Here is a 17407-nt window from a genome sequence, read left to right on the forward strand (position 1 = left end):
TAATTTCTAATGCTGTTGTTGACAACAATGAAATTTAGTTACCTTGTACCTAGAATTGAATTGGGCAGGGAGCAATGTTGTTGCTACGCATAAAGAGTGTACAATCTCTGTTTAGGTAGGAGTGAAGGCGAAAAATTTTGGAGAAGTAGAAGCTGCTTCCTCAGAGAGAAACACTGTGACCTTTGTAGTTATGCATCAGTTTTCCTCCTAATTTATTGCTTAGGTAACTGAGAATAAAATTGGCCCTTTTTCACCACGTTGAATGCTATAGCAAAATCAGAATAATCAGCCTTCATTCATGCCTGCAGATACAAGAGGACAGTTAACTGACCCAAGTAAAAATGTTTGTGTCTGGAGGATCTTTTGTGTTCCCGAGCAAGTTGCCAGGCGGCTGCTCTTCCCAGTTCGTGGCGGTGTCGTGGGGGCGTTTCTGTTGTTTGGTACCTAGTCTGGATTGCAAGGTTTCAGAATTGTGTTCCAGGTGAAATTAATGTAAAAAAAAACTTTAAAAAATAAGTAAATAGGGTTATGCATGGTAAATGCTCTGAAAAGTTGAATGCTTCATCCTTGAATACCACCCTATTGAGGCTGGATGGCCGTAGGTGACTTGTAGTTATGTTGGGGGACCAGGTGAATGAATTGGTTGCACCCTGCAAGGCTGGGGCTGGGAGGAGATGAGTTTCCCTCACCTCTTGCAATCTCCCACCTGCGTCTTGCTCTCCCTCCTCCCCAGTTCCCATACTCCCAAGGAGAGCAGTGCTGCGTCTCGGTGGTGCCTGGCTGTGCTTGCATGAAGTCTCCTTACAGCGAAGGGACATGACAAGTATAAATAGAGCTGATAAATTTGCTGCTGTTCTTTATCTACATAATCTGATTGCAATTGATAAATAATGCCACCAAGATAGAGCAGAGCTGCTTCCCATTATCAACACACCTCTCCTTTTTATCCCTTTTTTTTTCATTTTAAATAATCCAGTGCAAGTAGAGTATTGACTTTAACTGAAGGGAAGTAATTAATCACAGTACTTATGAGTAGATCATTTACTGCAGCTTGCGTGCAGGATGGGTACCTGAGGCCGTTGTACTCAGTCAATCAAGGCAGGCTGATACAGGTTAATGGCACACGGGTCACCATGCTGTTGGGATTTATTAGGCAAATTTCTCTTCTGATCTTGGACAGTTTAACTTGCAAGCAGAAAGCCATAGTAGCGGGCTCTCAAGAAGAGTGTGTTTGTTTCCATAATGTTGTGTTTGGGGTGAAGGCAGTTGAACTTACTGTATGGAAGTGCCTCAGCAGTTGCTGGTGGTGACCCTCCTGCCAGTTATTTCTTGCTTGGCGAAGTGTCTTGCTAGGCTTCCTGAGCTGCAGTGAGTTAACGGAGAGGATTGCTGCAGGATCTTGTATCATTTAAAAAAAAAAACTTCAGTGTAATAGCATGCACTCAACCTGTCTGCACACACACACGCTTTTCTCCCACAGCACCCCACATCCACATCCTTTCCTTCTTCCACCCGTATTTCCCACAGCTGGGTTGGAGACATAGCACAGGCCAGAGCAAGCTTCAAGAAATGAAAAGCAAGTCCCAAACCACCCGCTGCTTTTTTATTGTTAAAAAGATAACAGTTAAGTAAAAACTAGAGAAAACCGAGGGGAATAGTGTGTATGTCTGTGAAGGACTCAAAGGATGTTAGGAAGTAGTCTTCTGTGGACAGCGAGACAATTTTTTGTACGTGAGCTTGCTCGTTTTGAGTGAGAGAATATAAGTGGATCATTTCTGGAAACTTCGAGTGGCAGCAGGAAGGATAACAGTCGCATTATAGTGAAATTCAGTGTAATTGCATAGAAAAAACTATAAGGGTTTTTTCTTATATTCTTCAGGTGCAAACCTGAAGCGTGTGTTTCATGCCTTTCTTAATTTTTACTTCTCTTTACTTTTTCGAATCAAGGGGTGCTCTTGTATGCAGAATTACGTGTGCAAGGATTAAAGTCTGTGCATTGGCCCTTTCTTGGGTCATGACCATAAAAAGTGCAGCATGGGTAGTCAGAATTCTCTTAGGAATGGGATCAGGGTGTTTTACGTAGCCTGAAAAACAAGAGCGCGTCAAGTATTTTGAAGACAATTAAAAAATCATGCAGAATATTCTTACTATATGAAGTAGATCATGTGGGCTAAACAATTAACATTAATTTGAAGTTTACACATTCTCGGTTTTATTTATAAAAGAAGTTAGATAATTAACAGTTATAAGAGCTAGTAGATAAATCGATAGCTTAAAGCAGCATCTTCTAACAGTGTACAAGAGCTAGTCATTCTCCTACAGATATCACACTTCCTTTGAACATCTGTTTATTAGCCTGTTGTAAATTCGTGTGAATGGGACCACAATGTACTGCTGACTCCAGGAATGTATTTTGAGCACATGTATTCTTTGATGGACAGTTGCTTATAACTTCTGGTTTCCATGAAAATCCCCTAAATATAGTATTTTCTTTGAACGCTTTCCGTATTTAAGATAGGTGTATAGAAGGTGATGCCTGAGCTCTGAAGTTGATTTCTCTTGATATTTATGGCTGTATCATTAGGAAATCAGATCAACAGCTTTTGATGCACTTTTTTTTTTCTTTTTTGGATACCATTTTCATTATTTTGTGATCCAATTCAAACCGCGGGAGTTCTGTGAGAACAGAAGATTGTTTGAAGTTTCAAGAAAGTAAGTTGTTTGAAGATGTCTCCAGCCCCGTTTGGCTTTTTCCAGGGAGCCCACAAAAGAATCCAAAATGAACAGTCGTTTTTATAGAAAATGCCATTAAATCACTAAGTAGCTTTTTAAAAATCTCCTTTTTATTTATTTTATTTTGGAAATGCCTACTGGGGGATCTGGCTTTGTAGGGTATGCAGCAGAGGATGTTCCCTGCCCTGGAGGACTTGGGGAGGGTTCAAAAGCAGCATAGACACAGCCTGAGCCCTTTGCTTAGGGGCACAGGAGCGGGGACAGTACTCACACCCCCACCCTATTTTCACATCCAGTCTGGTTCACAAGGACATATATAGTTCAGTAAGCCGAAGGAAAATGTGTGGATTCAATCGTTTTCTGTCAAAATGCTTTTTTATCAAAATGGAAATATTTTGTGAGAACATGTCAGTTTTGACAAATTGTTTTGATGGGTGAAGTCTAAACAAATTGTTTTACTGTTTTATGTTATTTTGATATAAAGACATCTCATTTTGACTCTATCATTTAGACCTTTATAACATAGTTATAACATTTATATGTGAAGACTTTTATAACATAAATATTGCATCAAATGTGTGACAAGTTTAAAATAAAATATCAGTGTTACAAGGTTTCTATATTTTTGCAACATGCTATATAATATCTGTATATAAACCTTTGAACACCCTGAATTACTTCTTTAGAAAATTTATTTTTTTTATGAGATCCTGATATTTTAGTTTATTTCATAATGAAGTGACAAGAATTGCCCAGGTCCTGTCCAGCTATAATTCCTCTTTGTTAACCGTTTTTGTTCATTCCAATCGTAGGAAGGAGTTAAATTTTTAATAATAAGAATTGTTGCCACAATGAGAGTGTTGTCACTTAGCAGATTTATCCCAAAGATTTTAATCCATTTTATAAAGCTGTTTAAGAGGCTGTTCTGCACTTCGCATATGAGAAAATTGAAACTATCTTGTTTAGAGGTTGATGGGGTCCAGTGGGGATTCTCCAGTAGAGGTGTCAACAGGCTGCTGGTGATCCTGGGTTATTAAAAAAGAAAAACAACAGGAAAAAACCCAACATGAAAAAGTATTTTTTTTCCTAATGATTTTTTTTTTCTTTTAAAGTATAGACAAAAATGAGCATAATTGGATATTATCACTTGTTTTGGGCCCTGTTACTGGTGGCAGCAGCTCTGGTCCTCTCAGACAGGCTAGTGTTAGGTTGTCCTCATGCCTGCAAGTTTGCACTGAACGTGCTCAAATGGTAGGTAGATAGATGGGCATAGGTATTCAGTCATGCATGATGTATTATTTTGTATTATCATATGTTATTTTGTGTGTTATCATGCGTTAACTGAACTGTGTTCAGTTTTGGGCCCCTCACTACAAGAAGGATGTTGAGATGTTGGAGCGTGTCCAGAGAAGGGCAACGAGGCTGGTGAAGGGTCTGGAGAACAAGTCTTATGAGGAGCGGCTGAGGGAACTGGGGTTGTTTAGCCTGGAGAAAAGGAGGCTGAGGGGAGACCTCATTGCTCTCTACAACTACCTGAAAGGAGGTTGTAGCGAGGTGGGGGTCGGTCTCTTCTCCCAAGTAACAAGCAATAGGACGAGAGGAAATGGCCTTAAGTTGTGCCAGGGGAGGTTTAGTTTGGACGAGAGGAAAAATTTCTTTACTGAAAGAGTAGTTAAACATTGGACCAGGCTGCCCAGGGAAGTGGTTGAGTCCCCATCCCTGGAGGTATTGAAAAGACATGTAGATGCGGCGCTTAGGGACATAGTTTAGTGGGCATGGTGGTGTTGGTTGACGGTTGGACTTGATGATCTTAAAAGTCTTTTCCAACCTTAATTATTCTATGATTCTATTTTGAAGCAATGGCACACACTCGTGCAGTGTTCCCTGGTGGCTGGAAGCATGGTCTTGGCCCACTCAACCTCTGTTTGTGCTTCTTATGCCTTCCCTTGTGGCTGGGAAGGGCAAGGGTATCCACAGGGTACGTAAAGGTGTTTCCGAGGAGTAGCTTATTTAGGTGCTGTAAGCCAATAAGGTATTTGTGCTACTCTTTGTTTCTTTTACTGAATGTGGCAGTTCAAATTCCTGAGTCTTGCTCTTGTCAATCAAGGGAGTGGTTTTGGGGGAAAAAACCCAATCATAAAAAGGCCTCCCCCCAAAAAAAGTGCATATTCTTTCCATTGTCTTCTCAGTCTTTCCGATGTCAAGGTTTTTCCTGCACTTTGCAGTGCAAAAAAAAAAAAAAGAAAACGAGGATTTTCCTATAAACCCATGACCCTGGGAGAAGTGGCTTTAAGAGAAACAGCAACTACTAGGAGACTGGATAAAATCCCAAGAGTTGGTAATGTGATAATAGTATCTCATATTCATTGAATGGAGAGCCTATGACTCAGTGCTTTCATGGGACTGTAAATGTTCTTTTAATCTCTTATTTCTCTAGAGAGGCAGATAAATCTGAACCCATTATACACTGTGGCTGGGCACAGAGATTTACGTGTTTGCACGGGCAGGCGGTTGTGCACCAGGCTCTCAGGCGCACGGGTAGTGGGATTACAGGGGATGTGGTCATGCAGGGTGTGCGGTGCTCTGGCCTTTTCCAACCGCTGTTTGCATGGCTTTCATGGTCAGCACACACAGTGCAAGGGGAAAGGGCTGTTTTTGAGCAGCTGATGGTGAAAACCTGGTGCACGGTGAGTGATGGTAATGGTATTTTGCACATGAACCACTGACCGGGTTGCAGCAGCCCCCGGTCCTCAGCTGCTGCCGTGGTGCCTGGGTTTGGAGCAGTCAGCTCCAGCCACAACCCGGAGTCGTTTGCTTGGGAAAATGAATAAAATGAATGAATAAAAGTGAGAAAACAGCAGGGGGTCGAAGGGGGAGAGAGGAATAGGAGTCAGAAAGGTTGGGGGCAGGGTGAATCGAGTAGAGAAAGAAGTGGGAAGAATTGTTTTTAATTGAGGCATATTGGGTGCGATCCGTTTTTTTGATGGAGTTCAGCCCTGTGGAAGGGGAGCTCAGTTTTTTAAACTGTACCATCACTTCTGTGGAAATAAATAGAGTCTTGTTGTGGAAGGGTCCTTTTTCTTTCTAATTTAAGGATCTGCTGTAATATCTGCCAAACGGGAAGCTAGTCTCTGAAATGAATATTTTTCATTGAAGGAGGCAGGAGGGCTTTGTGTTTTCTTCTGGGAGACACAAAAGTAGTGTGCTGCAAAGACTGTAGTGGAGCACGCATACTTGGTTTTTACTTTTTCAGGTGTGGATAATTTCACCGAGGTCTATTAGGAGGAGGCAAAGCCTTAGCTCAAGCCTCAAACCAGCCCAGCCCAGTGCTGAGTCTGGGAGTTGGTGCACCACTACAACTGTTCCTCAGGAATTGGGGAGAGAAATGTGGCTCTTTCTCAGGTCTTCTTGTGGTGATCTAGATCCAGATGGATTTTCCTCTCTGTGCATTTAGTCCTGCATGAATGCAATCTGGAGCAGAGCTATTGGGTCTGCTATGGATACACCTTGGCCCAGCAACGTGCAGATTTGGCGTCTGTTTTGGGCTGCTTTGCTCTAAAGCAGGTGGTTCTGTGGCATTTTTATGGCAGGAAGACGCTTTAAAGCCTCTGGCCTTGGAGCTGCAGAGGTGTGAAAACAACCACACACGCCGGCTCCAAGACGAACTGAACCCGATCCAAAGGAAACAGGCACATCTGCGTGCACAAGCTGCAGCTCCAAACGGGGCTGTGGTGTTGCCTGCTAAACCTGGAAAGAAAAGTAGTTAGAAGAGCACTGGCATTTTGGGAGCACCTCTTTGTGCGATGCGTGCCTTGTGTTTGGGCTGTACTGTGCCTAATATGGTGCAAGCTCTGACCGATGCTTTTTCCATGGTGAAAGCGTTGCTAATGCCTGTCTCCTCTCTGGATTATCTAGTGTTTAATCATTCAGTTCAGCTTATGCGGTGGCCTTTGCATCGGTGGGATCGCTAAACTGAGTCTTTTTTTTTCTGCTACCATGTCTCTGCTTCTCTTGAATCATTTCCTCTCACTATTTATCAAATTTATCATAATTTGATGGCACTTGGCCCCCAGGGTCTCAGGCCGTTGCACAGTCTCGTGTTGGCCACTTCTCTGCACAGTGACCCTGTGCAGGACCACGGGACTGGCACTACGATGGGTCTGTTACTCATAGCGACAGTGGGACTCTTGGCCAAGCTGTGTCTTCATAGAGTATCAAAGCCTCATGCTCTAGAGGACCAGTCAGTGTGATTATGTTACTTGTTACTTAGGATATAATTTCCTAATTATATCCTAAGCCCTCGCTGCTTAGGATATAATTTCCAGAGTAGCCTCAGTGTAACTAGAATATCTCAAATACTTTCTTGTCATTGGGCCTATTTGAGCCCCATTGTGGCGTGGGTGGCAGTTCCTTTCCAAGGTGCCATCTTCACAGATGAGCTGTGCCTGGTGAGGGAAGGGTGGGTGTGCAAAGGGACAGATAGCTTTCAGTACTTACCCCTGCATGGAGAGGATTTTATGCATTAGTAAATGTCTTCCTCCCAGTTTTGTCAGCTCCCTGGATTGTGAAGAACAAGGGATGTTTCCTCTTATGCCATCCAGGCAGAAGTACCAGGGACTTTCTTACTATGAAGACTTCTTACCATCTTTTGAGTCAGTGCAGCTCAGTAAGAGCTAGGGTGGCATGAATTAGGGTGACATTAATTGTGCGCTTGTAAATTACTGCTTGTGCCCATCACACTTCGTGGTTGGAAGCGGCTCATCAGAGTATTTCCATTTGAAGGTTTGTATTTTCCATTTGAAGGTTTGAAGGACACGTTTTGTCCTCCATGGCTTTTGGCTTTTGTAGGGGGACCTACCTCCCTGCATGAAATGGTTCTCTCTGAAAGGATTTGATGAAGAGGTTTCTCTTGCTTTGTTTCTTGTGCGTTTCTCCTGCCTCCCACAGCACCACAGACGTTAGCTGAGATCCTGGGGGTGCATTCAGCTTGACAGGTTCTGGGTGGGGGAACTTCACAGAGGTCTTCTGGGAAGATGGATCCATTGAAAGGTAGAGAAAAGATGGATATCTGAGCCCCGTGGACCACTCCAGACTCACTGAAGTTATTTAAGGAAGGAAAAAATGCTTTGAAAGTAGCAATACTAGTGGAGCTTAGGTCCCTGTGGAACAGGATCCTTTGTCCTGTCCACCTTCCCATCCCACCGGTTGGCCAGACAGCTGCAGATGGGCTCTAAAAGCAGAGTTCTTCCAGCCTGTCTGCAGGAGAGGTTCAATTAGATCTTTTCCTGTAGCTAACAAGCGAAAATGTGAATTAGTGATTGAAAATCAGTGCTTCAATTCACAGGTGCTGAGTCTGATACACCAGAGAAGCACCAGCATTTCTTGAGACAGATGCTCAGGTTGGGCACCCATGCATTACACTGCCAGCTATTCTCATTTACCCAGCAGATTTTCCTTTGTTTGAATATTCTTGTTTAACATTTTGCTTGGTCCTCGAAGGCTTTTGCAGATATCGTGATGATTTCGATTCACTTCATTACTACTAAAAATTAATATTTGCGTTGTAATGACTTGAACTGTAGTACTGAGAAGGCCGATTGCGCTCTATAGGCATAGAAGAAAGTGCAAATCCCTGTTCCTGAAACTTCCACTGCAATCTGTTCTTTCTCAGAGGTTTTCAGAATCCCTTTATCTCACTGCAAAAGAAGAATAAAATAAAGCAAAACACCAGATATTAGATTTGTTTGGGGAGGATGGCTCTGAAGCCACTCAGAAACTGGGAGTAGCTTGTTTTTTCAGCTGAGTCTGTTTAGTCTGAAAACAAAGGTCACCTTGGCACTTTTGGACTTTGGAAGCCTGTAATCCAGATTTGAATGTGGAGAGGGGCCCCATCTTATTTAGGTGTCAAAAAGTTGTAAGGTGCAAGTCTTTTAAAAAGGACAAGAGATTTTTTTTGAGAGAGACATTAGAAGAGGGACAGACTGACAGACAGCAAGATCTGTGAATCGGGCACCGTTAAGACATCTTAAATTGGGCATCTGGAAATGGAGGCCCCCAAAATCTGTCATCAACTTTGAAAATCCTATTCCCGCCCCTCCTCCTGCCAGCTTTGAAAGTTCGAACTGTGTTCTTTTTATCACATTTGTCATTCCTTAGTAATGAAGCTCTGGCATTCAAAATTTGGCTGACAACTTTGTGGGTATGAGCCAAAATGAAGTTCAACCTGCACCTTTCTCTGATGCACCCAGTGCTGTTCGCAGCAAGAGGCAGAAGTCTGAACTAGAGGGACTCCAGACTCATTCATTACGGCAATTACTATCTTCTCGCTGATGCCAAAATTAAGCTTGTTTTCTTTATGCTAATGTAGGTGGACAGGAACTGATGAAGTGTACGCAACAGGAATGTTGAGAGAGAAAGTGCCATGTATAAACCATTTCTTCTCAGGCTATTCCTTCATCTTTAATAATGTAAAGGTCATAAATCTCCTGGAAATCATGTAAAATCAGTGCTGCAAAAGGCTTAGAGCAGTTCCAGGCTAGCTTAGGTTTTATTTCATAGAGGCTCAAGTCTGGCACTTTAAAGTTCGCTAATTTTAAATACATTTAAATGCACTTCCAAAGTAATTTAGATCTATAAACTGAATGTATAGTTCAAGTGACATTGGGAGAACTGACTTTTAGGGAAGGAGCACAACTCAGAAATGAGGTCTGATGTACGGTCTGCTGGGCACGGCTTCCGTCTTTATCTGTGGCCAACTGTATGGATTGCATAAGGTATTTAGGGTATAAACTGAATATGGGCCAGAGTCCAAGTGTGCCAAGCACCCACGCGGGAAGCAAGCCCAACCATGAGCATGTTTTGTGGCAAGTCATGTAGCTGTCCTTGGGCAAACCTGGCGCTCCCTCTTTGCATTTCTTTAATTCAGTGTTTGGCAGCAGATGGCTTGAGGCTGCATTTTGAGAAGGCTCAGGTTTGGTCTCCTTGTCTGGAGGTAACGGTGGCAATATTTGTGCTCACATTGCTGTTCGCATTTGCAGCCTGAAGTCCTCCTGCTCTAACCGCTGAGATTGTACCTTCTCAGAGGTCCCACAGCTCAGGTTCTGCATCGTCGAGGCATTGCGGGTAGCTGACACCCATCTCTGGGAAGGGCTGAGAAGTCACAGTCACCAAGCTTTTAAAATGTTCTGAAATCCCACCGTGCTTTGTGTGAAAACACAAAGTGCTTCAGACTAGATTGCTCTTGGTTGACTAACGTGGTATTTCCCTAAAGTGTGGAGCAAAGGACTCCGTTTCCTTTGAGCAAAACATGAGGGCTGCTAGCATTTAATCATTTTGGACCTACGCTGGTTAATTACAGCCCTTCCTGGCCTCCCCTATGGGGTAATGGTCCTTAAACCGTGTATCCAGTTGTTTGTTCAGAGGAAACGTTTTAATTTTCAAATGCTTGTGATTTTTCCCTTCTATAGGTGTTGCTGTGTTAGCAACATAACTATTACTGTTGGTTGTCTAACATACAAGTTAGACAGAGAAAAATGTTTCTGATGTCATTTAATTTCCATTTACAGGCAGATGGAATTAAAGTCTGGTTTCTGATTGCAAATGCACAATGTACTTGAAGAGGCATCTGAATCTCTGAAGCTGCGATTTGCTGAATTGCCTTTTGGTGCCCAACTTTTACTGATTTCAACAAGAATTGAACGAGAATTTGAATCCCAGAGGCAACACTTACACATTGCAGTTCAAATCTTATGAAACTATGTGGATACAGATCCCTAAAGTAGCACAGGCTTACAGTGTGTAGCTCAGAAATTATTCAGACTTTTTTTTTAAATTAAATAGACGTTCCTGATAAATTCGTTAAGTCTTTCTTCTTGCAAGTATATTGGCTCGACAGCTGGCATACGATGTTCTCGGGATTGATTTTCTGCTTTGTCGGGGAAAGCACCTGGAGTTTTTGTTGTCCTGTCGAGGAACTAAAAGTTTGCACAGCTTTTTTTCTCTGAGGTCATTAGCGAACATACAAAGAAACTTTATAAATCGTATCTGAGCCTACGTGGTAAGCAGGAAACGAATGGTTATGCAAGCGGTGGCTGGTTTTGAGTGGGAGAGATGGAGATGATAAGCCACGCCGTTGCAAATCAATGTCAATGGCTACAGTGGAGCAGCACCTTCCCTTATTTTGAGATGTAACCGTGTGCATGGGTTGAACTGGACAACAAACCAGGTTTCCTCCTGGTCGGGATTGCAATTGTATCCGAAACTTTAGAACTGGTAAACCCCGAGGAGATGTTTCTAAAATACATGTGGCAAGTCCATTGCAGTCTGCTGTGCTAAGCGTTTCTTTTCTTTCCTCCCCCTGCCCAGCAATCAAAGATAAATACATGGACTGGACGGAGTTTCTCATACACGATTTGACTGGCGCCCGGACTGCACCCGCAAATTTACTGGAAGGCGTATGTATTAGATTGCAGTTTCTATCCGATCCGGTGTCGCGGTGTGCATGCTGCAGCAGTGTTTGCGCTCCCGACACGTAGGGCTGTGTGCTTGCAGCGTCTGTGTGCCGGCAGCGGGGTCTGATCCAGCACTGGCCGAAAGTCGGTGGCAACGTTGCCTTGACTCTGCTGGCTCTGCGTCTGACCCGGTGATGGGTAGTTTGGTTTGCCTTTAGGCTGGAGGGTGGTACTTAGAAAGCTGGGTACTCAAAAAAGCCTGGGTGGTGCAGGAGAGCATGGAGGGAGTCCGTAGGAAGGAGGACGCAGCCATTCAGTGCCCCGTCAGATCCACCAAACTGATAACCTGAGCTTGCAGGTCAGGACACAGGTTGGAGAGGGGGTTTAGCAGGTTGATGGGGAGCACTGTCAGATTTATGTATATATGGAAATAGCTCCCCCAAGGACATTCCCTCCACCTAAACACAGCAGTCAGATTTAGCAGGGAAGTTGGGTGAGGTGGCCTCACTCGGTCGTTGGTAGTCAGGAGAGAAGAGGAGTCTTTTTTTTTTTTTTGGATGCACCCATATGGCCAAGAGCCCAGTCTGTGCAGCATATTCACAGGGTGGCTTACACCTGGAGCAGCCTCGGCTTGCCTTGAGATCTTGGACAAAAATCCCGCGGATTCACCTTGAAACTGTGGGAGCAGGGCACCTTCTCCATTGGGATGTGCCCTGCTCTCCTGTGGATGCTGTGTGGATGTTTGGAGAGGAGACGGCCCGTCCTGTAGGAGATCATTCTCTCTGCCCCTCTGTATTTAGGCTGGGAATAAAGGCATACGGGTGGCTTACCTTTGTATAAGCGCTCCTGTTGGCTTTTTGGAAGCAAGTGTGCATCCAGGCACCATTTTTGATCATCTTGTCCCTGGTCACTCCCACCTGCCACAGCTGCATCCTTTTTCCACGTGCCTGTGCAGTACGAGCTGCCTGGCAGGGAGAATTAATAGTGTACCATCAGGGATTTTTTTTTTTTTTGTCCCCCCAATCTGTTAGCCGAACAGGCCTTGCACGCCCAAAATAACGCACATCCTCAGGCCTGCTGCATCCCTGTTCCTGGACCAACTCCCAGGTGGCATATGCAAAAAAGCCGGTGGTGTCCAACACCCATCTGCGGTGTACGGCAATGCCATCGCGAACCTCTCCGTTCCCTTTCCGCAGGCAGGGAAAAGAGGCAGCCCCAGGCAGAAGTGCAGAGAGGGAAAGCAGTGCGTTGGCTTGAAACAGTTGCTGACCCTTTTCTGGTGTTTTATGCAATATATGTGCTTAGTGCTGTCCGTGTCGTGCAATGTATGTAACCTCCTGTCAACAGATTTGCTGTTCTTGAGTGCTGCAGATTGTTGTTACGCTGTTAAATCAATATGTAGTGATACTTTTTTTTTTCTTACGTGCTAGCTATGCATATAAAGAGTTCTTGCATTATGGTAAATGTTAATATTTCATGCAAGCCAATTATTAATCTTAGCCATTCAGTTCTCAGGGGTAAGTGAGAATCCATTGGCTTAAAATTTAGCACACAAATCAGAGAAGCAATATTTGCTTTTATACAGCCAGGGATTTATTATAATAAGTTAAATCATTACACCATTGTTTCATATTGAAGAATGTTTTGTTGCAATGAAGCAGTTGTATGAGAGGAAAAAAACCTTTAAAGTAGATTTCTATTATATTATTAAATTCTGACACTGCATTTTGCCATGAAATAATATTTGAAGAGACTGTACAGGTGCTTGTAGCTTATACAATAGAGGAGTGGCTTATCATAGCAAATACATTGTTCTGAGAAATATCTATTAATCATCGAGCTGGTTAAAACTGTACATGTGATAAGGTTATAGTTAATTTTAATTACATATTTTACCAAATTCTCATTCTGTTGCCTGCATTTCTGCTTAAGAGAGATACAGTCAAAATCGGTTGCATTTCAAAATATTGAATATTTTCAAAATTCAATATGAAAGAGAACTTTTTTGAAAAATAAGGCTTTTTCCTCTCTTTTTTTTTCTTTTGATAGCCACCCCTGGAAAGAACCATCCTGGACTTACTCTGATTTACAGAAATAATATTTAAAAAAATACTGTGGAAGCTTTATATTGTTTAACTAAGTGGGACAAACACATAGGGAAAAAAAAAAAGTCCTTGTTTGACATATATTTTGCTCGTGCTTAGCATCTCCTTTGGGGACCAATGCTCCCAGCTCTTGGGCTGTTTTTTAGTGCTGCTTTTAAAGCCCTGGAATCAAGAAATCGCATAAGAATTGGAACTTGCATTTAAAAAAAAAAAAAGAAGGAATCTAACCGTTACGTTAGTGGAGAAAAGCTTGACAACACAGCGATGCTCACAATCACAAAACAAAAACACTGAGCCCCTAAGGTATTGTTCTGCAAAGCATCTCATGGTTTTTTAATGCCTGCGGTTGGCAGCTTTGCAGGTGTAAAGTTAAGCACATGTGTAAATGGTTGCAAAACTGGGATCACAGAAAATACTGTATGTAAGCAAATAACCTCATTTACTGTGGTGTCTGGGGCATGGTGGCTTGATCCAGCAAATCCTGCGTGCCTTGGGCTTTGATCCCAAGGCCACGTAAGCCAATGGGAACCTGCCATTGGCTTTGGGCTTTGGAGTAACCACCATAGACTCTTGCATCCATGGCAGTGGGGAATAATTTGCTCTACATGCCAGTAGGAGTGAGATAAGACTTTTGATGGGAAAGATCAGTGCACAGAGGGCAATTTTAGGGTCATGCGCAAAATAGTTGCCTTTTAGGTAAATGCCAGTGTCCAGTCCTGTGATTGGTTCTTATTGGCTGCAATCAATGAGAATTTGGTTTGAAATCCTCCAATATAACTGGGCTTGAGTTGTTCAGGAGCATCCTAAGTGGATGTGCCTTATGAGCTGTTCCACCTTTTATTATTCTTTTTTTGTTGTTGTTGATGATGTCGGTTGAGAAATTAGCACAACTGTTGTTTTCTGTTTTACTTCTGAATTTGCACTTGGAAGACATTGGGTAAAATAGAAGAAGAACAGACTGTTTGCTGATCGCTTGGATGATGGTGTGAAAAACAAAAATAATCTTCTGCTGTCATCTGTTTCCTTGAGAAGTCTTCAAATAAAGTTTAAAATAAGGAGTTTTGCTTCTATTCAAACAGCCTCTGCGAGGAAAAAACCCTGTAGACCTCATTACAGTTGATTCCTTAATAGAGCTGCAGGATTCCCAGAATCCCTTTCAGTACTGGATAGTTAGTGTGGTTGAAAATGTTGGAGGAAGATTACGCCTTCGCTATGTGGGATTGGAGGAGACTGAATCCTATGACCAGTGGTTGTTTTACTTGGATTGCAGACTTCGACCAGTCGGTTGGTGTCAAGAGAATAAATACAGAATGGACCCACCTGCAGGTAAAGAGCTTCCTAAAAACACTGTCTCCCTTTGTGGTGTTTACTGATGTTTTGAGATGCTCATGCAACCCATTTCTTCTTATCCAGCATTCACATTGCTTTTACAGTGGTTTCTACCTGTAGCACAGGTGGCATGTGAAAGCCATCTAATTTGGGTTCAAAGTGGGTCAGGGAAACTGCATTAAATTTATTTAATAAATTCAGTTTAGCTTAGCTTGCTCCTGGAAGGAAGCAGTGTCCAATAAAAGCAGCTTCGTGCATTGTTCCATCAAAAGGCAGAGCTGATGGGGACGGTCCAAGGATGTGCCTGCTTGCCCAGCCCTTTTCAGTGGCGTTTTAGTGGCCAGGTCTTCTGGCCATACTGTAGGCATCCTGGTGGAGGCCTCACTGGGAGCCACTCTTCTGCTGTCCAAATGAAGTCCTAGGTGACACCCCTCAGCATATACTAGGCTCCATTTGCTGTCCCCTCAACCAAACACCTCTTGCCTGTTTGTCTTTCCATGGCCACACACATTTCTCTTGGGTAGCAGTAGACCTCCATGAAATTTCCCAGGGCTGGAGAAAGTGTTTTGGGACCCTCATGGTCCCTCTAACACAGGTCTTTCATATTCTGCTGTAACATTGCTGTACATCTGCCAAGTGAGACCTGCCTTGTGTGTAACGAGTCAGAAAGTGCATTGAGGGTGCTGGGTTTGTCTGCCTGTCCATGTCGACCTGCCCATCAAGGGGTTATGGGATGTCTATTGCTAGAAGCTGAGAAAATACTCCTTTGAGTAAGGATAGGTGGGTCTTTCAGATTTAAAAGACCACAGATTTTGTCCTGCATTTTCTCCAAGGGAGTGAAGTCCTTGCAAGTATGTCAGACCAGATTCAACATCAGGAGACTGCGACTTAGAGAAGAAGCTCTCTAGAGTTGAGTGTAGTGTTCAAACCAACTTGGAAGGAGGGAGATAGGGACTGCAGTTAGGCCAGTCTGAGGTCAGAAACTGGAAGTCACAAATCCAGGGGCAGGAGAAGTTCAAGGAAGAGGAGCCAGGCAGAAGAGTCAGGCACAAGCAGGCTGGGCCAGGAGGTTGGGCAAGAGTAGAATTTAGGGGTCAGCTGGAATCAGACTCCAAACAGTGGGACTGGATTTGGCAAAAGGAGCAGGATCAAACCAGCAGGGCAAGAAGGAGCGCAAGGCTGAGTGTAGGGGAAAACTAAGGATTACTAAGGTATAGCAAGCTGGATATGGGCTAGGGACCACAGTTCACAGCAGGGGCTCAGGGCTACTTGAAGCCCGCTGGAGAAATGCTCGCAGAGGCATTCACTGGCAGATTCTGGGGCTGGCTGTGGAGATGTCCATCCAGGCTATACTCCATTACAGTGGGGGATGACTGGGAGGGTGAATTTTCTCCACCACACCAATAATACTGGTCAAAACTTTGTGAAAGTTTCTGGACAGTTGGGTTTCTCTCTACTCAGGACATTTGGCTCTGCGTTGGTCTGACTTGAGTTGGCCAAGTTGGTTGAGTCAAATTGGTTGACTTGTCTTGGAGTTAGGGATCTGGTTAAACATGACAGCTTAGACTGTTGCATGCATGGTCTGCTTTGGGGCAGAAAGTGTGCAGCATCTGTATTTTTCGTAAATACTTGGGGCCACAAAGCTGTTTGCCAAGTCCTGTGGAGCATGGCCCATATTTGCGAGCTGTTTACACCTCCAAGCTGGATGCCTGAGGACTGCTGTTTCCTTTGAGAAATGTGGTGCTTTCTTGGTTAATACATAGGTTTTGGCCCAGCAGACCTATTCTGCCTTTTCCTGTGTAGGTGGATGACTTGTACAGGTCCGTGCCTCATTTTCCTTGTGCTGTGGGTGAAGTTTTTCCATGAGTGTCAAATGATAGCAGAAGGGTAGCCCTCCTTTGGGTAGGTATTTCTGATGTGGCTTCTGTCCATCGCACCTGATTCGGAGAGGTTACCCCGATACATGCAATTGTCATGTTCACAAGTCTGTCTGAGTCTTGGGTCTAACTTGGGGTCTCGAATACTTTTTGGAAGCATGTGTTTTTCTTCAGTGATAGGTAGGAATCAATGTTCCCCATCACTTCTGAATTAGATGCGAATGCTAGAGAGCATGAATATCACTCTGTTATTTTACACAGTGTTTGTGTTAGAGAGAAACACTTTTTCATTGGCTGTCTTTGAACCCTCTTGGCCTGTATAGGTTTGGTGAATCAATACAGAAATGGCCCAAACGAGATTTGTGCTTCCTCTTTGTTTATTCCATTCTTTTTCTATTCTTTCCTCCTTTTATCCAGTTGCGCTTTTCCTTCTCTATGGATTTCTCCCCATCTTTTTTTTCCTTTTCATTTTTTAAGTTGTCTTGTCTCTAAACTTGTTACTGGATTCTTTATTTGCTGAAGTTGTTTCTTCTCCCCTCTCCTTGATTTAAGTGCTTTTAAAATTTCTTTCTCTTGTTCTCATCTGTCTTCATCTGGTATCTGTTTCGTCTCCTTGGCATTTCTCTGGTCATTCACTTTTTGGTTAATGTTGTTATTAATGAATTCAATGCCCGAGATCTTCTTCCTGACTTCCATTGACTTAAATAGGCGGTCATTACTTTACATCTCCTTAAGTTGTGTCTCATAGGAGTTTGCTGAGAAAAGACCCTTTGGGTCTGAACTCTTCCATTTTCTCACAAGTCCTCTCCTGAACATCGCCCCCAAGGATCTTTCTTTGATCCCTCCCTTCTGGTCTACCCAGTTGTCAGGTTCTGCACTGCAGGAAGTAGACAGTCAGAAATGGGAATCTTGA

General features: G+C 43.4%; 1 protein-coding gene across 1 annotated transcript in view; it reads left to right on the plus strand.

The window, feature by feature from the left end:
- SFMBT2 (Scm-like with four mbt domains 2) overlaps positions 1-17407 on the plus strand; it is a 101995-nt gene that overhangs the window by 26586 nt on the left and 58002 nt on the right. The window contains exons 4-5 of the mRNA XM_009328674.1: positions 11098-11186; positions 14368-14614. Coding sequence (XP_009326949.1) covers positions 11098-11186; positions 14368-14614 — 336 coding nt within the window. The remainder of the gene's footprint in view (positions 1-11097; positions 11187-14367; positions 14615-17407) is intronic.

This window comes from Pygoscelis adeliae, unplaced genomic scaffold (assembly GCF_000699105.1).
Source record: "Pygoscelis adeliae isolate BGI_AS28 unplaced genomic scaffold, ASM69910v1 Scaffold207, whole genome shotgun sequence".
Lineage (NCBI taxonomy): Eukaryota > Metazoa > Chordata > Aves > Sphenisciformes > Spheniscidae > Pygoscelis > Pygoscelis adeliae.